This window comes from Syngnathoides biaculeatus, chromosome 16, assembly GCF_019802595.1.
Source record: "Syngnathoides biaculeatus isolate LvHL_M chromosome 16, ASM1980259v1, whole genome shotgun sequence".
In the NCBI taxonomy this organism is placed as follows: Eukaryota; Metazoa; Chordata; class Actinopteri; order Syngnathiformes; family Syngnathidae; genus Syngnathoides; species Syngnathoides biaculeatus.
The window spans coordinates 3,622,501-3,649,790 of record NC_084655.1 but is presented as its reverse complement, the minus strand read 5'-3'; the positions used below and the strand labels follow the sequence as shown (position 1 = coordinate 3,649,790).

General features: G+C 41.7%; 1 protein-coding gene across 1 annotated transcript in view; it reads right to left on the bottom strand.

Moving 5' to 3' along the window:
- ap2a1 (adaptor related protein complex 2 subunit alpha 1) overlaps positions 1 to 27,290 on the bottom strand; it is a 115,193-nt gene that overhangs the window by 71,628 nt on the left and 16,275 nt on the right. Inside the window, exons 3-9 of the mRNA XM_061845086.1 lie at positions 26,997 to 27,208; positions 10,980 to 11,173; positions 9,872 to 10,001; positions 9,314 to 9,415; positions 2,860 to 3,119; positions 2,607 to 2,775; positions 2,309 to 2,446 (exon numbers count right to left, since the gene is read on the bottom strand). Of these exons, the coding sequence (XP_061701070.1) occupies positions 2,309 to 2,446; positions 2,607 to 2,775; positions 2,860 to 3,119; positions 9,314 to 9,415; positions 9,872 to 10,001; positions 10,980 to 11,173; positions 26,997 to 27,208 (1,205 nt within the window). The remainder of the gene's footprint in view (positions 1 to 2,308; positions 2,447 to 2,606; positions 2,776 to 2,859; positions 3,120 to 9,313; positions 9,416 to 9,871; positions 10,002 to 10,979; positions 11,174 to 26,996; positions 27,209 to 27,290) is intronic.

The following is a 27,290-nucleotide window of genomic DNA, read 5'->3' as shown; positions in this document are numbered from 1 at the left end:
TCTTTTGCCTGGCAGCTCCATCCTCAGCACCCTTTTACCAACATACTCACTATCTCGCCTCCTCTGAACATGTCCAAACCATCGAAGTCTGCTCTCTCTAACCTTGTCTCCAAAACATCCAACTTTGGCTGTCCCTCTAATGAGCTCATTTCTAATCCTATCCAACCTATCACACCAAGCGAGAACCTCAGCATCTTCATTTTTGCGACCTCAAGTTCTGCTTCCTGTTGTTTCTTCAGTGCCACCGTCTCTCATCCATACATCATTGCCGGCCTCACCACTGTTTTATAAACGTTACCCTTCATCCTGGCGGATACTCTTCTGTCACATAGAACACCAGACACCTTCCGCTAACTGCTCCACCCCGCTTGGACCCATTTCTTCACTTCCTTACCACACTCTCCATTGCTCTGTAGTGTTTACCCCAAGTATTTAAAGTCGTCCACCTTCACCATCTCTTCTCCTTGGAGCTTCACTCTTCCTCCTCCGCCCCTCTCATTCACACACCCATATTCTGTTTTACTTCGGCTAATCTTCATTCCTCTCCTTTCCAGTGCATACCTCCACCTTTCTGTCAGCGTATCCATTACTCCCGCAAACAGGAAGGGAACCTTGATGCAGTCCCACCTCCATCTTAAATTTTTCTGACACACCAACGGCACATCTCACCAGTGTTCTGCTGCCCTCATACATTGCCTGTACTATTCTAACATATTTCTCCGCCACACCAGACTTGCGCATGCAGTACCACAGTTCCTCTCTTGGTACTCTGTCATGGGCTTTCTCTAAGTCTATAAAGAAACAATGTAGTTCCTTCTGACCTTCTCCGTACTTTTCCACAAGCATCCGCAAGGCAAATAGTGCATCTGTGGTACTCTTTCTAGGCATGGAACCATACTGTTGCTCACAGATACTTCTGTCCTGAGTCTAGCCTCCACTACTCTTTCCCATAACTTCATTGTGTGGCTCATCATCTTCACTCCTCTGTAGTTTCCACAGTTCTGAACATCGCCTTTGTTCTTAAAAATGGGGACTAGCACACTTTTCTTCCATTCTTCTGGCATCTTCTCTTCCGCTAGTATTGTATTGAATAAGTTGGTCAAAAAGTTCACAGCCATCTCACCAAATTGCTTCCATACCTCCACTGGTATGTCATCGGGACCAATTGTCTTTCCATTTTTCATTTCTTTTTTGCTTAACTTCTCCCTTACTAATCGATACCACTGCCCGGTCATTCATGCTTGCCTCCACTACTCTACAATTTCTCCCTTTCTCTTCATTCATTAACTTCTCAAAATACTATTTCCTTCTACTTAGGACACTACTGGCTCCATCGCTATCCTTAATTACATTTACTTGCTGAATATCCTTCCCATCTCTTCCTCCCTCTGTCTGGTCAACCTGTAGAGCTCCTTTTCTCCTTAATTCATATCCAACCTGGAGTGCATGTCATCATATGCCTTTTGTTTAGCCTTCGCCACCTCTACCTGTGCCCTACGACGCATCTCAGTGTATTCCTTATGCCTATCCTCAGTCCTCTCTGTGTAGATAAGCTTTAAAAAAAAAAAAAAAAAAAAAAAGCTTGTGGTTCCAATTTCCCAGCCGACCCAAAAAATTCCCGTTGACCGTAACATTGTTTGACAGCAGCCTTGCTGTGTGGCGCTGTGGCCATGTGTCACTTCTTTGTGCGCGCGAATTACATTGTGTATTCAAGCTTTGTTTTTCATGTCACTTGTTGCCAGCTCATTGTGTGTATATGCATGTGTTCATGAGCGTCAGCAAACAGAACTACCTCGTCCCATATCATAACGTGACTGAGCCATAGCAAGTCAAGTTACGTTTTCATGTTTTGCCATGTCATATTTTTGATATTGTTTCATATTTTTGGACCAAGCCTTCATGAAATTTGATCTCGTTATGCATGAGAGAGCCTTAATTAACGGGAACTGACAAGAAAATGGCAGCACCATGTTCTGGAAACAGAGTAAAAATATTTTGTAAGAAAAAAAAAAAGTACCAACCCTAGTTCTGAAATGAAGGAAATTAGAACCACAGCATTGTTTTTGTTTGGCCTAGGTAGAAAGGTTTTTTCAGAATATTTAGGTCAACATTCGGTGTAGGTATTATATATCGGTGTACATTATACACAAGAAATTACAATATTAAATTGTTGTTGTCACGGATGCTTGGACCTCAATGTTTGGTGCTTTTGAATTATAAACAAATAATTCTGATGGATCACCAACTGAAAATTGCCTGATTTTTTTTTTTTTAAAAAGTTAATTCTTATTTTGTCAGTTTCACACACCATCTCCTCTCTGATGGAGTAGTCAGCTGTCTCAAGGTAGCTGAGCATTTCAGCTACAATTTGCTTGGCATTGCTGCGATCACACATGGCATACAGCAGATCTGCTGCCCTCTGTCGAACACTAACATCCCGCTCAGTCTGCAGAAAGAACAAGAAAAACGATTGACAAAATGGAGGATAGGAAAAGGGTGGAGAAAGACATATCAAGTATAAGTATTGAGTGAACTTCCAAAGACTATTAGATATCGTGTGTTAACCGTGAAAAATGAGGGATCACTGTACACTTATGATCAATCACCTTGAGAGCATTTATCACAGTCTCAATGTGTGTCTTGACTGCTTCATGAGAAAACTCTGAGCTGGCCAAAGTGCACATGCTTTCCAGAGCCAAGTAGCGGAGGTTAGTCTCTCGATGCTGCAGGAATTGACCCAGCTGGTTACAGGCTCGCACTAGAAGATTTGGCTCACTGTGGAACATGATACATGCTAGGAATATTTCAGCAACATAGTTTAAAAAGTTCTGCATTCAATAGGAAGGTCTGATTGCTCACCTGTCATAGTGGATGATAAGGGAGATAGCCTCGAAGAGGATAGCATTCTTGGCATTGGAGTGTTGTACTTTCTTTGACTTCGGTGGCTCCTGAGCCTTGTTGAGGATGGTTTCCAGACACTCGACCAGACGGCCTTTCACAGCACCATCTTCAGGTGGAGGATAGCACTGCAGCAGGCGCAGCAACTTACAAGAAAGCCATGGTGCTGGGACAAAGTAATAGGTGTAATCTTGCAGGTCGGTGGAAGCTGATGACACAATCTAAAGGACCGCAAGACAAACTGTAAGAAGCTATTTTCATCTTGAAATGTTAGAAATGCATCACAAGATATGGTAAATGTCCCAATGCCAAAAGAACAGTACTCTTCTATATTCCCAGAGCAGGAAAATGAAAATCCTCCAACTGTTTCAAACACATAATTAAATTGTCCATCTATTTTATATATCACTTGTCCTCATTTTTTGACGGTTGAGCTGGACATGCAGATTCCACACAGGATGGCCCGAACTTAGATTAGAACCAGACTTTTGACTGTTCCTCTCATTTGAAACATATCTGAACAAAAACGAGATTCCAAAAACTAAACGTTATCACAGAAAATTGGCCTTTATTTTTTTGTACAATGGATTCAAGATTAATTAATGCTGTGACCACACGCTTAACTGTAAGCAACTTAAGTACAGTGGTACCTCTACTTACAAAAGTCTACTCATGAAAGATTCAAGTTACGAAAGATATTCAGGATACAAAAAGTAAAATATGGCACTGGAATCCACAAAAACATCCTGGACTGCATCTTGGTTTGAAACCAGCTCGATAGCGCTCCTCTCCCAATGGCAACCATAAGCATATTACTGGCATCACATTGTCTAGGAGGGATGTCAATCTTTGCCTTGACGCACATCCTGTCTCTTGGTATCTGTAGCGCAATAGACCAGCTACCCCAATTGGCTAGCACATAGCATCTTCCTGGCATCACATCCCTCCATTTGGCTCAAATCAACGTCAATTTTATTTATTTATTTATTTTTGAGGGGCGTCAATCTTTACTCGTGACGCACTTCCTGTATCTTCGTCGGCGAATCCATTTCCATATGCATATATTGAGGAATTGTCATAAAGTAAGCCAATTTAAAAAAACAGTTCAGTTGAAGCCAAAAGTTAACATACACTGCAAAAAAGTCAAATCAGATTAAACCTCTCAGGTCAGGATCACTCAAATTAACCAATTTTCTTAAATGCCACAATAATATGAGAGAATTTTTTTTAAGTGAGGACAGGGGTTAAAATCCCGAGCCTGCCTCTGTCGAGTTTACATGTTCTCCCCCTGGCCAGGGTTTTTTTTCCCCGGGACTCAGGATTGTTCGTACATTCCAAAAACATGCATAAATAGGAGTCTCTAAATTGCCCCTAAATTTGATTGTGAGGGCGAATGGTTGTTTCTATGTGCCCTGCGATTGCCTGGCAACCAGTTCAGCGTGTACCCCAACTCCTGCCGGCAGAATGCTGGGATTGGCTGCAGCACTCCTGTTACCATGGTGAGGATAAGCAGCTCAGAAAATGAATGGATGGAATTTTATATTATTTTCTTCAAAGTAAAAAGTTTACATACATTTCCTTAGTATCAAGAAGCCTTCCCTTTGAACTGCATGACTAAGGTCAAATGTTTTGGGTAACCATCCACAAGCTTCTGACAGTACTCTGCCAGAATCATGGCCCATACCTCCTGGCAGATCTGGTTTAAGTGAGTCAGGTTTGTCAGTTGCCTTGCTTGCACACACCTTTTGAGATCTGCCCACATATTTTCGAAAGGATTCAAATCAGGGCTTTGTGATGGCCACTCCAAGACATTAACTTTGTTATCCTCAAGTGACTTTTTAACCAGTTTAGCAACAAGCTTAGGGTCGTTGTCCATTTGGAAGACCCATTGCACCCATGTTTTAGTTTCCTGACTGATGTCTTGAGGTCTTGCCTTATTATTTCCATGTAATGTTTTTTCTTCATGCCATTTTATGAAGAGCTCTAGTTCCTGCTGCAACAAAAGTGCCCCACAACATGTTACCTCCATGCTTCAGAGGTGCTATGGTGTTCTGAGATGTGCAAGGTTCCCCCTTTTTCCTCCAGATGTAATGTATATTATGGCCAAACAGCTCCACTTTAGTTTAATCAGACCACAAGACATGTCTCCAGAAGTTAAGATCTTGGTTTTGATGTCTTTTTGCAAACTGTATTCTGGGAGCTTTATGTTTCTTAACAAGTAAAGGCCACTATAAACTCGAGCCATCGTCTACACCTGCATTCCATCACGTGACCTATGCGGCTGTCCATAGCTTGCCGCCCACACATCAAAAACAGTTGCTGCACAGCGAAAGTCACAGAGCTCATCTTATGTTAAACTTATACAGAGTGCCCCTACCAGACCCCGGTTAACTGATATAAACCAGTGCAATGAAAACTGTGTAAAAGGTGCAGTTTAAAGTGATGCATCATGCAATTGTATACAGTGTATAAATAACCAATACTGACTGGATCAGCAGAGTGTGAGGGTGTGTCCCAACAACAGCGCAAGGCAGAAAATAGTAGGTTCGCTAATCAAAAATTTAAAGACTTAATTGCAGACTTAAGACTTAATTGGCGTTTGCTTCCTGTCCTCAAACCCTACAGCTAAAACAGAAGGCTCTGGCTAGTACGATCGTAATTCAATAAATCCTGCTGAATTTGGAACCGAATGTTGTGAATACTCAACGTGGGACGCTCCTTAGTACCCAAATTGGAGCCGTATTGTTCGCGTTGAAGCTACTCAGCCTAAGTTAGCCTAGCCTAAATCGCTGACAACAAAACGCGTCTGATTTCTGATATTTACTGAGGAAAACATCAAACGTTAGTATCTACACGTCCTGCAAAACCTACGTATTGTATACAACGAGGATCGTGAGTACTCATGAGAAGTTGGGTGAGTAGAAACGTCAACTTAAACTTGCTTATCGGCCTAGTATTCCTTAGCTTAGCTTGCTAACAACGAGACGCGTTTGTGATTAATTCTTTGATGTTGAAGAAACATCAAACGTGGACTCAGCCTTCAACTACTAGTGTGAGAGCCATTGTGGTTTGAATCTCTTCCATCCCAATATCCTTTAATTCACCATATCCTTTATAATTTGCACACAGGTAGTATGTGATTTGTGTACCTTATGTGCTGACTGTCTTTATGTGAGTGCTTTTATTTGACCTTAACTTTAACAGAGATTAGGTCCTATGTGAATTATGTATCTTATGTGCTGACTTTTGTTTATTTGATAGCTTCTTTTTAAAAATCTGCAGCCCGTCGGGCAGCACTATATTGTTCTACCTGTCGGCCGGTCCCAAGTCCGGATAAATGCAGAAGGCTGCGTCAGATAGGGCATCCGGCGTAAAACTGTGCCAAAAATATATAAGAATACAATTACACTTAGGTCGTGGCCCAGGGTTCCTACGCCCGCCCCCGGAACTGTTCATAGAAATTCAGATAATGTAGGTCGAAGACAAAAAAGAGGAGGAAAGCTACTTAGTTGGCAGAAGAAGAAGAGGAATGCACAGACCATACAGCTGTGTGTAGGGATGTTGAATGTTGGGACTATGACAGGAAAATCTCAGGAGTTAGTTGACATGATGATTAGGAGAAAGGTTGATACATTGTGCATCCAAGAGAGCAAGTGGAAGGGGACCAAGGGTAGGAGTTTAGGTGCAGGGTTTAAATTATTTTATCATGGAGTAGATGGGAAGAGAAATTGAGTAGGGTTATTTTAAAAGAAGAGCTGGCTAAGAATGTATTGGAAGTGAATAGAGTATCAGATCAACTGATGATGATGAAATTTGTAATTGAGGGTTTTGTGTATAATGTGATTAGTGGCTATGCCTCACAGGTAGGATGTGACCTCAAGTTGAAAGAGAAATTCTGGAAGGAACTAGACGAAGGTGTCCTGAACATCCCAGACAGAGAGAGAGTTGTGATTGGTGCAGATTTCAATGGACATGTTAGCGAAGGAAACGGGATGAAGAAGTGATGGGTAAGTACGGCATTCAGCAAAGTAACTTTGAAGGGCAAAAGATGACACGCTGTGGCGACCCCTAATGGGACAAGCCGAAAGGAAAAGTAGAACGGTGGTGGACTTAAAAAAAGGATGGAATTGGCAGTGAACACTTATTTCCAGAAGAGACAGGAACATAGAGTGACCTACAAGAGCGGAGGTAGAAGCACACAGGTGGATTCTAGTTTGTGGAGACGAGAAGAAGATGATGATGTAATCTGAAGGAGGCTACCGACTGTAAGAAGGTGGTGGGGGAGAGTGTGGCTCAACAGCATAGGATGGTGGTGTGGAGGATGACTCTGGTAGCAGGTAGGAAGATTAAGAACAGAGAATCAGGTGGTGGAAGTTGAAAAAGGAAGAATGTTGTGTGGCCTTTTGGAAAGAGGTGATACTGGCTCTAGATGGTCAGGAAGAGCTCCCAGAGACTGGAATACGACTGCCAAGTTATTCAGAGAGGTAGGCAGGAGAGTACTTTGGGTGTATTCTGGTAGGAAAGGGGAGAAAGAGACTGGGTGGTAGAACCCAAAAATACAGGAAGTCATCAAGGAAGGAGACTAGGGAAGAAGTGCGACACAGAGAGGACTGAGGAGAGGTGTAAGGAATACATTGAGATGTGCCCTAGGGCAAAGGTAGAGGTGGCACAGGCTAAACAAGAGGCATATGACGACATGTACATCAGGTTGGATACGAAAGAAGGAGAAAAGGATCAACAGGATGGTCAGAGGGAAGAGATGAGAGGGAAAGGATGTGCAGTAAGTAAAGGTGATGAAGGATAGCGATGGAAATATATTGACTGGTGCCAGTAGTGACTGACTTGTGAAAAAAACAGATGGGTCCATTCCGGATGATTATTTTTGGTTAAAAACATAGTAAATTTTGTTTTAGGTGTCAGTGGATGCGGGACTGCATCAGGGATCAGCTCTGAGTCCCTTCCTGTTGGCTGTGGTAAAGGATGGGCTGACAGATGAGGTAAGACTGGAATCTCCTTGGACTATGATGTTCACAGATGACATTGGGATCTACAGTGAAAGCAGGGAACATGTGGAGGGACAATTAGAAAGATGGAGGCATGCACTGGAAAGGAGAAGAATGAAGATTAGCCGAAGTAAAAAAAGAATATATGTACATGTATGAGAGGGGCGGAAGGGGAAGTGTGAGGCTCCAGAGAGAACAGAAAGCGAGAGTGGACAACTTCAAATTCTTGGGGTCAACAATCCATAGCAATGGTGAGTGTGGTAAGCAAGTGAAGAAACGGGTCCAAGCAGGTTGGAACAGCTGTAGGAAGGTGTCTGGTGTGTTATGTAATAGAAGAGTCTCTACTAGGATGAAGGGCAAAGTTTATAAAACAGTGGTGAGGCCAGCCATGATGTATGGATTAGACACGGTAGCACTGAAGAGACAATAGGAAGCAGAGCTGGAGGTGGCAGAAATGAAGATGTCTAAGATTTCTCTGTGAGTGAGCAGGTTGGATAGGATTGGAATTGAGCTCATTAGAGGGACAGCCAAAGTTAGAGGTTTTGGAGACAGGGTTGGTTTGGACATGTCCAGGGCCGAGAGAGTGACTATATTGGTAGAAGGGTGCAGAGGATGAGGCGGCCAGGCAAAAGAGTGTGAGGAAGACCAAAGAGAAGGTTGTGGATGTTGTGAGGGAAGACATGAGGACAATTGGTGTTCAAGTGGAAGATGCAGGAGATAGGTGCACATGGAAAAAGACGCGCTGTCAACCACTAACGAAGCCGACTTTCCTCATCACGTTTTATGTTAGTGCATTGTCTTTGTTTTATTCTTTTCTCACATTTCTCTAGAAATCTTTCTCTGTTCAATTGATCGGGTAGTTCTCAATAAATATCTATAATACTAAGAAACCACAGTGGCATCTTAAAAACTCCACTGTCAGAAAGTAAAATTGTTCAGCCATAAAAGGGACACACGTTGTCTTTTCTTCTTGACTTAAAAGGAGGAAGAAAAAGTCCGCAACTTAATAACGTGGTTACCACACATGTGCAAAGCACTGGTTGACCATAGTGTGAGAAGTCAAGTTGTGACTTTAGTCTATGTAACCACAAAAAGAAGGCTTCATGTTTGCATTGCAAATGGCTTGGCAAGGTTTCTAAAGTAGAAACGGAAAGGTTTCTAAAATGTTGCAGTTTACTGTATGTCCATCTAAATAGTGGTGTTATACTCACACTGAATGTGCAGTCACATGTACACCTTCAGTCCATGTCTGCCATTCAGCTTGAGATGATTAAAATCAGATTAGTTGTTTCCCCAAAATACACTACCATCATACATATATCAACTAGGCCACACAGGAAAGAAACAATCATACTTCTCTCAGAAGTATGTATGTAAAATGTTCTGCATTATAGTGAATGCAAATCACTCACCCTACTGAGTCGTGACACAGCCAGAGAAACACAGGTCTTAAACTCATCTGGATTCTTCTGGCTCAAACAGGTGATAAGGGAAATGGCTGCAGTGACCACACCCTACAAATTAAAAAAAAAAAAAATATATATATATATATATATATATTACTGATAACTTTGCACAGCAGATAAAAGCAATGATTTCAGCTCCACATCCTCCCAAAATGAAATGGGTGCCAACTGATGTGAGTTGGATATATTTTAAATTAAATGAAAGGGAGAAGCAGTAGCCGAATCTGAAAGGATATGGCTTGTTGAATGGCTAAAGCCCCCCTTTCCGATAAAAATATGGAAAATGGGCCTGCCAACTGGATAGGGGCCAAATTGCCTCTGCCAATGCTCCCTATAGCAAGGTACAGATCGAAAAGCGTTTGGGCCATGGTTTCATATGCTGCCCAATCAGCCCGTGAGAGTGTATTTGCATTGATGACTTATACGTACATAGCTTGCGATATAAAAGCTTTAAAAGTAAACTATACCATCGAAAGAGTATGGTTGCTTGAACAATGCTCTTACCATGTGTTGGTCATTTAGAAGGTGCACCACGCGGGATGTCCATTCCCCCATCAGCACTAAGTCAGGAGAAGTCTTATAGAGCCGCAGAAGGCACAGGGCAGCTGATTGTTTCACACTGTCCATTGTATCACTATGGCAGAGAAAAACATTACCAACATGTAGCCTTAAAAGGGAAATCCAGTGGTTTGCATTGACAATGTATCCAACAAGTCATGTTATATTTACTCTATCAAGACAATGTGATGTTAAATTCTCTCTTATTTAAAAGTGTTTTGAGAAGATTTTTATTGACAATTCCGAATTTTCAGGGGCGCCGCCATTTTCGCGAGTCACATGACCAACTTGGATGTATGTGATGTGATGCGTGCCGTTCCAAACACTCGATTACATGGGACACATTATGCCCAGCGCTGATTACTCGGATTTATCCTCATCTGATAAAGAAATAGCAGTATCGGTTGATCAGGAAGATGGAGGAATACTTCCATACACATCCATGAGCGACTCTCCGCCACTCGGTTGATCGGGAAGACTGAGGAATACTTCCATACACAGCCATGAGCAGCATGGCCGTGAATGGCTCGGGCGCTTGGTTGATCAGGAAGACTGAGGAATACTTCCATACAGATTTGAACCCGTGGATGTAGATAATGCCACCGAGCGGCGAAACCGTGAGCGAACTCTGCCACTCGGCTATAAATAATGTTGAATATTCGGATGATTCGACCTCGCTCCGCCGAGCGGCAGAGTCATGAGCTCGCTCCCCAGTGGAGCGAGGTCCTGGCTCAGCTGCTCTGTATGGAAGTATTCATCCGTCTTCCCGATCAACCGATACTGCTATTTCCTCATCAGATGAGGATAAATCAGCCCTGGGCATTATGGTGTCCCAAGTAATCGAGCATTTGGAACGGCACGTAACATGGAAGCACCCCTGAAAATTCGTAACTCAACACACTTTTAAATGAGAGAAGATTTAACATCACATTGTCAAGATAGAGTACATATTAACATGACCTATTGGATACATGTTTAATGCAAGCCACTGGATTTCCCTTTTAAGTATGTTTAAGTGACAAAATGGACAATAACTAAAGCACGTCACACTCACCCAGCAACCAAGATACGGGGTATTTCACTGGCAAATGCCTCCGCCATCTCACGGCTGCCCACGTTGGCAATACAGTGAAGTGCCAGGCACATGAAAGTGGGGTTTCGGCTGGACAAGTCATTTTTGATGGCATTGTTAATCAGACGGATCAGCTCGCTGTTGCTGTTGACCAGAACTGAGATGAACAGGTAGCCCTGGGGAAAAAGTAATTGCAACACAGGAGCAAATGGATCTTTCTATAATAGGATAACAGTAATTAACCTACACCAAATATTGAATGCGCTGTACTGTTCAGATCAAACCAACATGGTTTGTGAAGATTGAACAGTAGGTGAGGCCAAAAACAAGACAAGGTAAACCATTTCCATGACAGAAAAAAAAAATCAGTTTTCCTAGGTCTGTTTTTGATGATCATGGAATATATAAGAACATAATCAATAACTTACAATAAAGAATATATTTTTCAAAAAACAATCTTAAATGTATTCTTTAAGAAGAAACCAAAAATCTTGGTAAAACCAAACAGCATGGGTATGGAAAGAGGAGCATGCTGGACATGTTCAGAGTCGAGGGAGTGACTATATTGGTAGAAGGGTACTGAGGATGGAGCTGCCAGGCAAAAGAGCGAGAGGAAGACCAAAGAAAAGGTTGATGGATGTTGTGAGGGAGGTCATGAGGACAGTGGGTGTTAGAGAGGAGGATTTACGAGATAGGCTTCGATGGAAAAAAATGACACACTGTGGCAACCCCTAACGGGACAAGCCGAAAGAAAAAGAAGATTTTCCCCAAAACTTAAACGATAGTGTCATTGTTTTTTTTTTTAATGCCACTGATGTAATGAGCATTGCACATAGAGCAGGGGTGCCCAATGCATTGATCGCAAGGTACCAGTCAGTCTCCGAGGCAGTTTTGGTCAATCGCGTCACCGCATGCCCCCCCCCAAAAACAAGACATCAGGCTAACATCTATCTCGTCACTTGGTTCAGGTGTGGCCAATACGACGACCGTGCACATCAATTGACAGTTGGTTTGACCAATCCTGGCCTCCTTTGACCATGTGTCACTGCACATGTGCACATAGGGGCATGTTCGAGCAATCTGACTTCCTTATTTACCGTCTCTTGCTTTCTCCACGGCAGTCACGGGGATGCGGTGAACACAAATGCATTGAGGACACTGTCTTCTACTTCTGAACAAGAAAAGTGGAAGTCATTGATTTCTGTATTTTACAGAAAGTCAAGAAATATAATGTTCAAAAAATAGCATTGACATCTCTCTAAAAACTGAAAAACTTACTGCATAAACTAAACAAGGCTTTAAGATTCAACTTTCCTGAAAATAACTAAAATGTAGTTGCACAACCATTGTTTCCGATGACTGGTTCACATCTGTGGAACATGGATTCGATCAACGTCTGTTACCGGTCAATAGGTATTGTAGCCCAGGACAATTGTAAAACATTCCACAATTCCTCTACATTTATTGGTTTTCCCCCCACGAACAGCATTTTATATGTCAGCCCACAAGTTTTCGATGGGATTTAGGTCCGGGGATTGTGCTGGGCAGTCCATTACTTTCATTGTGTTTGTCTGGAACCAGGATTTTGGTTGCTTGCTTGCTTGCTGGTATCTTTGGGGTTGTCTTTTTGAATTGTTTAAAGTTTTATTTCAAGGGGATTTCCTCTTCAGCATACGGCAAGATTCTGACGTACTCAAACTGAGCCATGATCCGTGGTAAGCTTTCCACAGGACCAACACCATAGTATGAAAAACATCCCCATACCATGATGCTTGCACCACCATGCTTCACTGTCTTCACTGTGTAAAGTGGTTTGAATTCAGTGTTTCCAGGACATCTGACAAACAGTCTGTGGCCCTTGGATCTAAAATTAACACTCTACTCATTACTCTTGTCAATCCACAAACAATCACACCTTTTCTTTGTGGGACAGTCAATAGATTCTATGGCAAATTGTACCTGCTTCAGCATGACTTTTTTTTTTTTTTTTTAAACAACGGGACAATGCGGGGGCCTCTTGCTGGTAGCTTGGCATACAAATTGTCTGATTGTCACAGTCATCAAAGCCAATGTTAGGTCTTCTTTAATGCTCCTGGAGTTAATCACAGTGTCAGCCTTTGCAGTTTTGGTTCTTAGAGTCATTTGAACAGTTTCTTTTTCGTCTTTCTGGTATTGGGTGCCATTTTAAAGAGTTTGATTTCCCCTCATTAATTTTTTAATCAAAGAACGTTTTCTTCAGAACAGTGTCTTCAACAACCGATTTTCTGTTTTTTAGTGACAAATGCACAGCCAGTATATGCAAAGTCAGTTACCTTGATCCTTCAACATTGTTTAACTTGTAGCAATAAAAATATACTAAACACGTGGATGAATGTGGTCAGTCACACTGGACTGCTATTATTTTAAACTACATAAGTGCATAAGAAAAGAAAAGACACTGAAAAGTGAGGTTGGTCAGTTGAGAATTTTTGAGGGGAAAACTTGAACTCTCCCACAACAGTCAGTGTTTGTCATATTAAAAAAATGGTTCGATTCTGCCAAATAGAAGGGTGTACCAACAACAGTCCAACGTGGGACACTACTGGTGACGACTTCAGTGGACTAAGAATCATTCTGTGAAATCTTAGTACCCAAATTGAAGCCGTATTTTGTTTGCGCTTGAAGCGGCATGGCCTAGCTTAGCCTAGCCCCAGTTGCTAACAACTAGACGCATTAGTAATCAAATACTTACTGAGGAGTAAAACATCAATCTTTAGTACCTTCACGACCTGCAAAACCTTGGTATCATATACAACGAGGTCAGTGAGTACTAGTAGTGAGGAAGTTGGATAAGTTGAAAGCCCGACTTAAGCTTGCCCCTCAGCCCAGATTCCCTTTGCTTAGTTGGCTTACAACGTGACGAGTTTGTGATCAAACCGTTAATGTTGAAGAGGCATCGAAAGTGAGTAACTGCATAATCTAGTTCAAGCAACACAACTTGTACAACGAGGATGGTGAGGACGACTCAACCAAGCAACGACTGGACTGAGAGCCATTGCTTTGAATCTCTTTCATCCCCATATCCTTAAAATCCACATATCCTTCACATTTTTTTTATACTCAAACTTTCTTATCCACATACCCTTTTAACTTGATCAGACTAGGTTGTATGTGAATTGTGTTTCTCATGTGCTGACTCTGTTTATTTGACTGCTTCTATTTGTACTTTAACATAGATTAAGTTTTATGTGAATTGTGTACCTTATATGTTGACTTTGTGTATTTGATTGCTTTTTTGACAATCTGCAGCCCTTTGGGGAGCACAATATTGTGTGACCTGTAGGCCGGTTCCAAGCAGAGATAAATGCAGAGGGTTGCGTCAGGAAGGGCATCTGGCGTAAAACTGTGCCAAACATATAAGTGTTCATCAAACAAATTCCATAACGGAAAGGTCGTGGCACGGACTGAGTGCGCCCGCCTCCAGCACTGTTCATCTGCAAGGTGTAGGTATAAATTCGGTTTATGTAGATCGAAGGCAAAAAATGAGGAGAAAAGCAACTTAGTCGGCAGAAGAAGAAAAATGCACAGGCCATACAGCTATGGGTAGGGAATTTGAATGGTGGGACTATGACATGAAAAGCTCAGGAGTTAGTCGAAATGATTATTAGGAGAAAGGTTGATATATTGTGCATCCAAGAGAGCAAGTGGAAAGGGAGTAAGCCGAGAAGCTTAGGAGCAGGGTTTAAATTATTTTACCATGGAGTGGATGGTAAGAGAAATGGAGTAGGGGTTATTCTACAGGATCTTCTATAGAAAGAGCTGGCTATGAATGTATTGGAGGTGAAAAGAGTATAAGATCGAGTAATGAGGATGAGATTTGTAATTGAGGGTATTGTCATAATGTGATTAGCTGTTATGCCCCAACAAGTTGGATGTGACCTCGAGTTGAAAGAGAAATTCTGGAAGGAACTATACGAAGTAGTCCTGTCCATCCCAGTCAGAGAGAGAGTTGTGATTGGTGCAGATTTCAATGGACATGTTGGCGAAGGAAACAGGGGCGATGAAGAAGTGATGGGTAAGTACGGCATCCAGCAAAGGAACTTTGAGGGTCAGATTTTGGTGGACTTTGCAAAAAGGATGGAATTGGCAGTGGTGAACACTTATTTGCAGAAAAGACAGGAACATAGAGTGACCTACAAGAACGGAGGTTGAAGCACGCAGATGGAATATATTTTGTACAGACGATGTACTTTGAAGGACGTTACGGACTGTAAGATAGTGGTGGGGGAGAGAGTAGCTCGACAGCATAGGATGGTGGTGTGTAAGATGACTCTGGTAGCGGGTAGGAAGATTAAGAAGGTAAAGGTAGACCAGAGAATCAGGTGGTGGAAGTTGAAAAAGGGAAAAAGGAAGAATGTTGTGTTGCTTTAGGAAAGAGGCAAGACAGACTCTAGATGGACAGGAAGAGCTACCAGAAGACTGGGATACTACTGCCAAGGTTTTCAGAGAGGCAGGAGAGTACTTGGGGTGTCTTCTGGTAGGTAAGGGGAGAAGGAAACTTGGTGGTGGAACCCCAAAATACAGGAAGTCATTCAAGGAAGGAGATTAGCAAAGAAGTGGGACACGGAGAGGACTGAGGAGAGGCGAAAAGAATACATTGAGATGTGTCGTAGGGCAAAGGTAGAGGTGGCGAAGGCTAAACAGGAGGCATATGACGACATGTGCACCAGATTGGATCCGAAAGAAGCAGAAAAGGATCTCTACAGGTTGACCAGACAGAGGGATAGAGATGGGAAGCAAGTAAAGATGATTAAGGAGAGCGATGGAAATATGCTGACTGATACCAGTAGTGCCCTAAGTAGATGGAAAGAGTACTTTGAGAAGTTAATGAATGAAGAAAATGGGAGAGAAGGAAGAGTAGAAGAGGCAAGACAGTTGGTCCCGATGACATACCAGTGGAGGTATGGAAGCAATTTGGAGAGGTGACTGTGGAGTTTTTGATGAACTTGTTCAATAGAATACTCGCGGGAGCGAAGATGCCAGAAGAATAGAGGAAAAGTGTACTAGTTCCCATTTTAAGAACAAAGGCAATGTTCAGAACTGTGGAAAATATAGAGGAATAAAGATGATGAGCCACACAATTAAGTTATGGGAAAGAGTAGTGGAGGCTAGACTCAGGTCCGAAGTAGGTATTTGCAAGCAACAGTATGGCTTCATGGCTAGAAAGAGTACCACAGATGCATTATTTGTCTGGAGGATGCTCGTGAAAAAGTACAGACAAGGTCAGAAGGAGCTACATTGTGTCTGTATACCTAGAGAAAGCCTATGACAGAGGACCAAGAGAGGAAATGTGATACTGCATGCGCAAGTCCGGTGTGGCGGAGAAATGTTACAATAGTACATGACATGTATGAAGACAGCAGAACAAAAGTGAGATGTGCCGTTGGTGTGTCAGAAGAATTTAAGGTGAAGGTGGGACTGCATCAGGGATCCGCCCTGAGCCCCTTCCTGTTTGCGGTTGTAATGGATAGGCTGACAGACGAGGTTCGACTGGATTCCCCTTGGACCATGATGTTCGCAGATGATACTGTGATCTGCAGTGAAAGCAGGGAACAGGCGGAGGAACAGTTAGAAAGATAGATGTACGCACTGGAAAGGAGAGGAATGAAGATTACCCATAGTAAAATGGAAAATATGTGCGTGAATGAGAGGGGCAGAGGTGGAGGAGTGAAGCTCCAGGGAGAAGAGAGAGTGAAGGTGGACGACTTTAAATACTTGGAGTCAACAATACAGAGCAATGGCGAGTGCGGTTAGGAAGTGAAGCAACGGGTCAAAGCGGGGTGGAACAGTTGGTGGAAGGTGTCTGGTGTTTTATGTGATCCGCTAGGATGAAGGGCAAAGTCTATGAAATAGTAGTGAGGCCAGCCATGATGTACGGATTAGAGACAGTGGCACTGAAGAAACAGCAGGTAGCAGAAATGAAGATGTTGAGATTCTCGCTTGGAGTGAGCAGGTTGGATAGGATTAGAAATGAGCTCATTAGAGGGCCAGCCAAAGTTGGATGTTTTGGAGACAAGGTCCGAGAAAATACTGCAGTTAACACAATTTCTATTCAGAACACCCTATGAATGACAATTATCGTGTGTGAGCGTCGAGTAGCATGAATTCTAATTGTTTTGTTTCAGGTTGTTTCATGGCAAAGTCAACTTGGTACACCATTTGTTCTGAACATTGAGATGTGATTCCAATGCAAGTCCTTGTTGAGATAAATTTATTTTGGCAAGATACGGAGGTGCTGGCCACCGCAAAATTCTGAAAAATGTTTTGACTTTTTTTCTTGAGCACCAGGCTGCACATTTTTTTTAAATAAACATACATACAACTTTATAATGGCTCCGATGTATGATCACATTATGAAATCAGTGATCGAGGCTATACTTTCATTTGTTCCAGAGCCCTGTGCCACCAGCAGTTTTAACAGTTTCTATTGGACAACACTGAATATGGAGATGTGACTCACAATGACATAAAACGGCTCAGTCGGGGGTCTGTACTGCAGTGATTCTACTCTCTCAGAAAGGAAATCTGACAATTCTTGGCACAAAAGGGACAACTGATCCCAGAGCTCTCTGATCCTGTTTGGCTGGCACCAGGGACAAAATCCAGTGGGAAGCCAACTGTATTCATAGATTAAAGCTTTTGGGACAAAGCTGAAACTTTTCCAAAGGCCCCCGTTACAAACGCAGCCCAATATCAGCCCAGAGTTTGCTGCTATTGAAATGGAGATCACACTTTTTTCCCCCTCCTTTTTCCGTGGAACCTAATGACGGTCCTGACCACCTGCAGCTGGAGCTCATTGAGTTGCAGTTTATTGTGGAGTATCACAGTCGCCACCAACAACTCCCTCTCGTCAACTTTTACTACTAGCGGGACAAAGACAGGTTCCATGAGATTCAAACATTTTCCAAGAAAATGCTGAGCTTGAGCTGCAGTGTTACGTGGCGTATCAGTCACCACCAACAACTCCCTCTTGTCAACTTTTACTACCAGCTAGACAATGACAGGTTCCATGAGATTCAAACATTTTCCAAGAAAATGCTGAGCTTTTTTGGCTCGACATACCTGTGCAAGGAGATGTTCTCGGTCATGAACATTAACAAAATCCGCGTGAGGACAAGACTAAGTGACTCTCACCTGCATGACGTTATGCATCAAAATCACTGCTTTTGAGCCAGACGTTTATTGCAGTTGACTCACCAATCTCAGACTTCACATTAATGTAGGTTAAAAAAAAAACGACGTGTTTTATCGCCCTAGCAGTCGGCATCAAAGTTATATATTTACATGTGAATTTACAATGGTAATGGTTTGAAGAATGTCACGCTGAATGTTGGCCCCCACCCCTACAGTTTCACGTGACCAAATCTGGCCCGTTTTGCAAAACGTCTGGACCCCCTTGCTCTAAGGTGTATTGCAGTTACAGCCAGTTGTGTTTAAAGTGTACTTAAGCAAAGGTTATAAATGGTGTAAAGTCAGACTAATTAGTTTAGGGTGCTGTGTAGCATCACCCACTCTTTTGAGCAGCAGGTAAAGGAGAGAGCTACACCGTTTTTTGTTTTTCAATGAGCTCTGAGCTTTGCGTGACCTGTCCACGGGTACCATGCTGTTTCTGAACTTGGCAAATTACTATACATAGTTGATGCAGATTTGTTTTCGGTTTCTTTTAGTTTAAACAAAGTGTCCTCTCATTAGCATCACAAGTGCCTTCACTTAATCAGTCAGCCAATTTAAAGGTTGAGAAGTAGTCACTGTGCTATGTAGTGACATGGTGTGTACAGCAATAAACATGGATCAGAGGAAGCGAAGGAGAGAGTTGTTTCAGGAGATAAGCAAAAATATAGACATGTTAAAGGTAAAGGCTAAGACCGTCTTCAAGCAGCTTTGGCAGTCCTGTGCCTACAGGTGCACATATTGAAAAAAATATAAGATCTATGAGACTGTAGCCAATCTTCATGGAGGAGGGCCACGAGACAAAAGTTATTGACAAATTGATGAGACAAATGATATGAATGGTACCAAAGGAGCCCGAAACAACCTCCAAAGAAATGGAACGTGAACACCAAGTTCAGAGTACATCAGTGTTCAACTGCACCATCCGTTGTCGTTTCAGCCAAAACCAGCCACATCAGCTCAGTTCAAAAGTGCAAAAATAAATCTTACCGAGGAAAGAATACTGTCCCTAACACATGAGCGGGCCTCTATTGTTCTGGACCTGCTTAGTTACATATGGCACAGAAACCTTACTCTCAGTGAATGATCTTGTCTTAAATCAGGACTGAACCCAAACAGCTAAAAACACCTAAAAATGGCTAAGACCAAAACATTGGTCTATTCCGAAGTGGCCTTCTTTGAGCCCTGATCTAAACTATTGAACATCTGTGGAAGAAGCTGAAACATGCAGAAAGCACCCTTTAAACCTGAGACAACTGGAGCAGTTTGCTCCAGAGTAAGTCAAAATACCCTTACTAAGTGGTGCAGATGTCACAATGAAAAAAAAAAATTCATTTGAATGCAGTGATTAGCAAAAAAAGGCTGTGGAACAAAACAAGTCGAAAGTACTATCATTTTTGTCCAGACCTGTTTAATGAGTTTAAGAAAATAATTCCGCTGGATTGCAATTCAAAATCAATGTCTGATTTTCATTGGTTAATTCTCATTGTTTCAGTGTATTATTTTGTCAGATTCAATTTCAGTGACCAATGTGGGTTTTTTTTTCTATAATTAAAACAGATATCCCAACAATTTTGTCCACAAGTATAGATTAAAGCATTCGAAATTAAAAATTTTAAGGCACTAACTAATGCTCAATTTGCACAACTTTTCAAAATAAACATACTTGAAATTTAAATTGTGGGGCCTGGATCTATAACACAAAAGCAATTATGGAAATGTACTTTTCCATTATATTGTAATTTGTTTGGGAAAGGGTCTGCAGTGTTCCTGTTGTCTGTGTGCTTTGAGTATGCTGTTCAATGTTCCACTTCATTTTTCACTATTACCAATGTCAAAGGTTAATCCCAAATGCATCCTTCAGGAAAATACGGACTATTTTTCTGTTTTTGTTGTCCATTTCTTTATTTGTAGTTAGTTCAATCTGTGTTTTGACATAATACTAACATTGCTCCATCGCTCAATAAAAGATCCGCAAACGACATAACTGTAGCCGTGTTTCCGAATTAAATCATGATGTACCAGCGTATAAGCTTGTCCCAAATGTTACATGTGCTTCCCGGTTCTGCTGGGAACATAACTAGAGCCAAAATATGAAGCTTCTGAACGCGAAAATACAAAAGACCTGTGCAACAAATACAGCACTGGGTAATCTGATGAGCAAAAATGTTGTTTCAATGTGCGTGAGTGTCAACAGATCTGCAATTTACGTCCCACCGCACGCGTTTTAGGCATTTCATGTGCCGTGATTACCATAAATTCTCCAAAATAATGCACAATTTTTTCCCAAAATATTTTCAAAAAGTCAATAGAGCGCATTATATTTAGGTATAGATGGGGAAAAAAATCCAATCACATTGTATAGTCGTATACAGGTACATAGAGGGATAAAAAAAATAAAAAGGTATACATATCCATTTCGATATGATATTCCATGTCTTACGTTACACATCTGACCTCCGGGGGGGTGGGGGGGGCAAGCTTTGCATTTTACGATTGTGAGCGTAGCATATTTGTTGCTACTGCACCAAACATCAGAAACGACTGCCCATGAGTTTGTTTTAACTTGGACAAAAAATGTCAAATACAAGGGCTAGTGGTGTGGCCGCTTTTAAAAGAAAAGTGTCATCACTCCGGTCGAAGACGCGACTACTCCGGAAGCAAAACAACGTGAGCTGAAACTACGCAGTACGATCGTAAAAAAAAAAGAAAAACAGGATAGTGCACACAACTGAAATGCTTGTGTTTTTAAAAATGCCCATTACGCTCATTTCTACGTAGTTTGAGCTTTCATTTTGATAGCAACCTGACGCTATGAAGATTGAAGCCGAACGGGGACAAGAGGCTGCACTGTTAGTATGGTGGGCCTTTCCCTCAAAGCTCTGACAATGAGGAATAAAGGGAACCCAGGCTCTTAGGATTAAAAAAAATGTTTCTTCATAAACGCCATAGATGGCACAGAGGATGACATGCTGAGGCAGGAAGATGGGATCACTGTTCATGAATGCAGGAGACATCAGAACTGGACCAAGTCATCAATGATGAGTTTGACAGTGATGCACAAAGGTAGCTACAATGGATATTTTTCAGATTGGAGATGAGTCTGATGCTTCTTAGAAGTCTTGGCTGAGGATGTGTAATGTAGTGGGAAAACTTCACAAAAAATATTTTATGCACAAATATGTAATGCAAAAAAAGTTCAAGTTAAACACTAAAATAGTTTATTTAAGTCTGTAATATGTGTTATCAACAGTATTAATACAACGTTATGCCATCGTTGAGCTTTTATTTTATTTGGTTGAGGGATTCTGTTCTAACAATTGCAGGGACCAGGACAAGCACGTCCTGTGGCCTCTCCCGATATATACAATGCCTTGTGAAAGTATTCGGCCCCCTTGAGGTTTTCAACCTTTCGCATCATTTAGGCTTTTTTTTTTTTTTAATCAAGAATAAACAAGAAGTGGATTACAATCGTGAAGTGGAATTAAATTTATTGGATATTTTGTAATTTTTAACAAAAAAAAAAAAAAAAGTGGGGCATGCAATATTATTCGGCCCCTTGACTTTCAGTGCAGCAAACTTACTCCAGAAGTTCAGTGAGGATCTCTGAATGATTCAGTGTTGACTGATGATGATGAACAGAATCCACCTGTGTGTAATCAAGTCTCCGTATAAATGCACCTGCCCTGTGATAGTCTCAGAGTTCTGTTTAAAGTGCAGAGAGCACCGTGGAGACCAAGGAACAAACCAGGCAGGTCCAAGATATTATTTTGGAGAAGTTTAAAGCCAGATTTGGATACAAAAGGATTTCCCAAGCTTTAAACATCTCAAGGACGACTGTGGAAGCAATCATATTGAAATGGAAGGAGTATCAGACCACGGAAAATCTACCAAGACCCGGCCGTCCCTATAAACTTTCACCTTGAACAAGGAGAAGACTGATCAGAGATGCAGCCAAGAGGCCCATGATCACTCTGGATGAACTGCAGAGATCTACAGCTGATATGGGAGAGTCTGTCCATAGGACAACAATCAGTTGTACACTGCACAAATCTGGCCTTTATGGAAGAGTGACAAGAAGAAAGCCATTTCACAAATATATCCATAAAAAGTCTCATTTTAAGTTTATCACAAGCCACCTGGGAGACACACCAAACATGTGGAAGAAGGTGTTCTGGTCAGATGAAACCAAAATCGAACTTTTTGGCACCAATGCAAAACGATATGTTTGGCGTAATAGCAACACAGCTCATCATCCTGAACACACCATGCCCACTATTAAACATGGTGGTGGTTGCGCCTCATGGTTTGGGCCTGCTATTCTTCAGCAGGGACAGGGAAGATAGTTAAAATTGATGGGAAGATGAATGGAGCCAAATGCAGACCATTCTGGAAGGAAACCTTTTGGAGTTTGCAAAAGACCTGAGACTGGGCCAGAGATTTATCGTCCAACAGGCCTTCTTTTCCTTTCAGCTTGTCCCGTTAGGGGTCGCCACAGCGTGTCATCTTTTTCCATCTAAGCCTATCTCGTGCATGTTATTCTTTAACACCCACTGTCCTTATCTCCTCCCTCACAACAACCATTAACTTTTTCTTTGGTCTTCCTCTCGCTCTTTTGCCTGGCAGCTCCATCCTCAGCACGCTTCTACCAATATACTCACTCTCTCGTCTCTGAGCATGTCCAAACCATCTAAGTCTGCTCTCTCTAACCTTGTCTCCAAAACATCCAAATTGGCTGTCCCTCTAATGAGCTCGTTTCTTTCCAAAATAAATGACAGTGACTAGCATCAGAATCACATCTCAATGTTCAGAACAAAAGGTATACCAAATTGACTGCCATGAAACAGAACCTGAAACAAAACAATTACAATTCATGCTACTCGGCGCTCACACATGATTATTGTCATTCATAGCGTGTTCTGAATATAAATTGTGTGAACTGCACTATTCTCTCGGACCTTGACTCCAAAACATCTAACTTTGGCTGTCCCTCTAATTAGCTCATTTCTAATCCTATCCAACCTGTTCACTCCAAGACAGAACCTCAGCATCTTCATTTCTGCTACCTCCAGTTCTGCTTCCTCCAGTTCTGCTTCCTGTTGTTTCTTCAGTGCCACCATCTCTAATCCCGTACATCGTGACCGGCCTCACCACTTTTTTTATAAAGTTTGCCCTTCACCCTAGCGGAGAATCTTCTGTCGCATAGAATACCAGACACCTTCCGCCAACTGTTGCACCGCACTTGGACCCATTTCTTCACTTTACCACATTCTCCATTGCTCTCTATTGTTGATCCCAAGTATTTGAAGTCATCCACCCTCGTTATCTCTTCTCCCTAAAGCTTCACTCTCCAAAATCTAGAAATCACAACGTATATTTTTTTTAACGATTTATTTGTGAGATACAGCAGCAAATAAGTATTTGAACACGTGTCTATCAGCTAGAATTCTGATCCTCAAAGACCTGTTCCCTTTAAAAGTCCACCGCCACTTCATGTATTATCCTGAATCAGACGCACCTGTGAGAGGTTGTTAGCTACATAAAGACACCTGTCCACCCCATACAATCAGTAAGAGTCAAACTTGGAACATGGCTAAGACCAAAGAGCTGTCCAAAGACACCAGAGACAAAATTTTACAACGCCACATGGCTGGAAAGGCTATGGAGAAATTGCCAAGCAGCTTGGTGAAAAAAGGTCCACTGTTGGAGCAATCATTAGGAAATGGAAGAAGCTAAACATGATGGTCAATCTCAATCGGAGTGGAGCCCCATGCAAGATATCACCTCGTGTGGTCTCAATGATCCTTAGAAAGGTGAGGAATCAGCCTAGGACTACACAACGGGACTTGGTCAATGACCTGAAAAGAGCTGGGACCAACGTTTCCAAGGTGACTGTTGGTAATACACTAAGACGTCATGGTTTGAAATCACGCATGGCACGGAAGGTTCCCCAGCTTAAACCAGCACATGTCGAGGCCTGTCTTAAGTTTGCCAATGACCATCTGGATGATACAGAGGAGTCATGGGAGAAGGTTTTGAGGTCAGATGAGACAAAATGGAACTTTTTGGTCGTAATTCCATTAACCGTGTTTGGAGGAAGACGAATGATGAGTTCCATCCCAAGAACACCATCCCGACTGTGAAGCATGGGGGTGGAAGCATCATGCTTTGGGGATGTTTGCACATGGGACAGGACGACTTCACTCTATTAAGGAGAGAATGACCGCGGCCTCGTATTGCAAGATTTTGGGGAACAACCTCTTTCCCTTAGTCAGAGCATTGAAGATGGGTCATGGCTTGATCTTTAAACATGACAATGAACAGAAGCACGCAGCCAGGAAAACCAAGGAGAGGCTCCGTAAGAAGCATATCAAGGTTCTGCCGTGGCCTAGCCAGTCTCCAGACCCAAAACCCAATAGAAAATCTTTGGAGGGAGCTGAAATTCTGTGTTTCTAAGCAACAGACCAGAAACCGGTCTGATCTAGAGAAGATCTGTGTGGAGGAGTGGGCCAAAATCCCTCCTGCAGTGTATGCAAACCTGGAGAACAACTACAGGAAACGTTTGACCTTTGTAATTGCAAACAAAGGCAACTGGACCAAATAACATTGGTTTTCTCAAGTGTTCAAATAAATATATACTCATTTTCTTCACTGTATATGCTACCCTTGGGTCAAATTCTTCAAAACTTTAATTTTGACTACCATAGCTATGCAGATTACACACAGTTATATTTGTCTCCAAATGACTACAGTTCAACTGAGGTATTCTGCCAGTCTAAATCAGATAAGGGTGAGCCAAAATTTTCTTCAGCTAAATCCCAACCAAACTAAGACAACTGTTTTTGGCAATAAAGAAAAGAGAAATGCTGTTAGTAAACACCTGGACTCTCTATCTTTAAAAACCAAAGACCAAGTCCGAAACCTTGTTGTTCTGATTGATTCCAACCTGACTTTCAATAATCATATCAAATCAATCACAAAAACTGCCTTCTACCATCTGAAGAACAAATCTAGAGTGAAGTTTTGTACGTGTCAAGCAGACCAGGAAAAGCTCATCCATGCTTTTATCTCAAGTAGACTACTGTAATGGTCTTCTAATTGGACTCCCAAAAAAAAAAAAAAAAAAAAAAAAAAAAAAAGGTTATTAAACAGCTGCAGCTCATTCAGAATGCTGCAGCTCGCGTTCTGACGAAAACAAAGCGTCAGAGAATATAACTCCAATCCTTAAGTCCTTGCACTGGTTACCAGTCAGTTTTAGAATAGATTTTAAAGTTCTGCTACTGGTCTATAAATCACTAAATGATTTAGGGCCTGAATACATGAAAGATATCCTTACAGAATACAAACCCAGTAGAGCTCTGAGATCGACTGACTCAGGTCAAATAGTGAAGCGCAGAGTCCAAAGCAAACAAGGTGAAGCAGCATTTAGCTATTATGCTGCACACAAATGGAATAAATTGCCAACAGAAGTGAGGTCAGGCCCGAGTGTGAAAGTTTTTAAATCCAGGTTGAAAACTTATTTTTTCTCATGCTTTTGAGAATATATCCACTTTTTGATCATATTACTTGCACTGTATGCGGTTTTGTCTTTTTATAAAATATTTTTGTCATTTTTATTGTTTTTATCCAGTTTTAAACGTTTTATCTCTTTGTTTTCAACTGCCTTTAATCATGTTAGGCACATTGAGTTACCTCGTGTATGAAATGCACTATACAAATAAATTTGCTTTGCTTTGTTAACAAACACGCTCCATCCAACCTCACTGAACTCAAGCTGTTTGCAAGGACTCGTTATGGTTAAAGTCTGAAATGTGGCAAAAGGTTGAAAAGTTCAAGGGGGCTGAATACTTTCACAAGGCACTGTATATTACCACTGCTTCTGTACATGCACAAAGATTACTAATGATTGTTGTACGGACGATTTTTTGGGAAAAACAATACAAGTACAAACAAAAGTACAAACCAAGCAAAATATAAATACAGATAATTCCTAATATTTTGAGCATATGGATTGCAGAAAATTGGTGATGCCCATTGTTCATTAGTAGAAGGGTTTTCCTGATTTTTTAGGTCAACTTTGGGGGTGTGCATTATACTTCAGGACGCATTATACTTGAGAAATTAACAGTACATAAAAAGTCAATGCAGTTTCCACGGATAAATACAAATCCATGCAGGCTGGTGCGGATTACGCGGTTACACACAAACACACTTCCTTCGCCCCAACGCTCAAAGCTCGGATGAGCTGAACTTGTCCTGGAAGTAATTTAGTTGGCGCCTCATGGTGGGGAAACCCCGCCACTTGGTGAGTTTATAGCGCTGATGAAGCGCATCCACTTTCAATGTGCTCAAATAGGTCACACAACCAAACTCGAGCAAAGGGCGAGAGCCAAAGCAATCTTTCGTATTCTGGGGGTACGTAACAAACATCACTAAAACTTAAATTGGACTGGCGTAAAAAGCATCCAATGAGTCAAAGTCATACTCTCAGACACGAAATAATTGATAAATAGTTGATAAATCAATAATTGATAAAACACTTTTAGCTCAAAAATGTAGTAAAAGTAATGTTATTTCTTAACGGCAGAAGAGCCAAAAGTGTTTCATTCTTGTCTCGTTAAGTCCTGTGAAACAATGACAAAACGGAACAGTGAATTTTGCCAAAAGTCGACTGATTTGCATGTGTTCTAACAGCGTTTTTGTGTGAATATTCGTTATTTATGGTTGGAGCAAGACCGCATTTTACATTAAGGTTCCACTGTTCACCAACACACGCTCACGGAAACTTACAATCTGCTTTTCTGTGTACTTGTTGGAACTTAGCAGGTTGACTGCCTCCATGTGTCCAAAGTCAATGTCGTGGCCAAGAAGGAAGATAAACAGCAGCTTACAAACATATTTCTTCTTGCTGTAGCCATCAAGAGCTTTGTCCCCTTTAAATTTGGAGCGAATGTTGGCCAGCTCTTTATTGATCCGCTTGATCTCGGCTTCCTTGCTTTTACCTATTGTGTGGAAAAAAAGAAAAAAAAAGTGATTCAGCAGCATACTGTAAATGGTAATTTGGTGACATTTGTTCCATCTCGG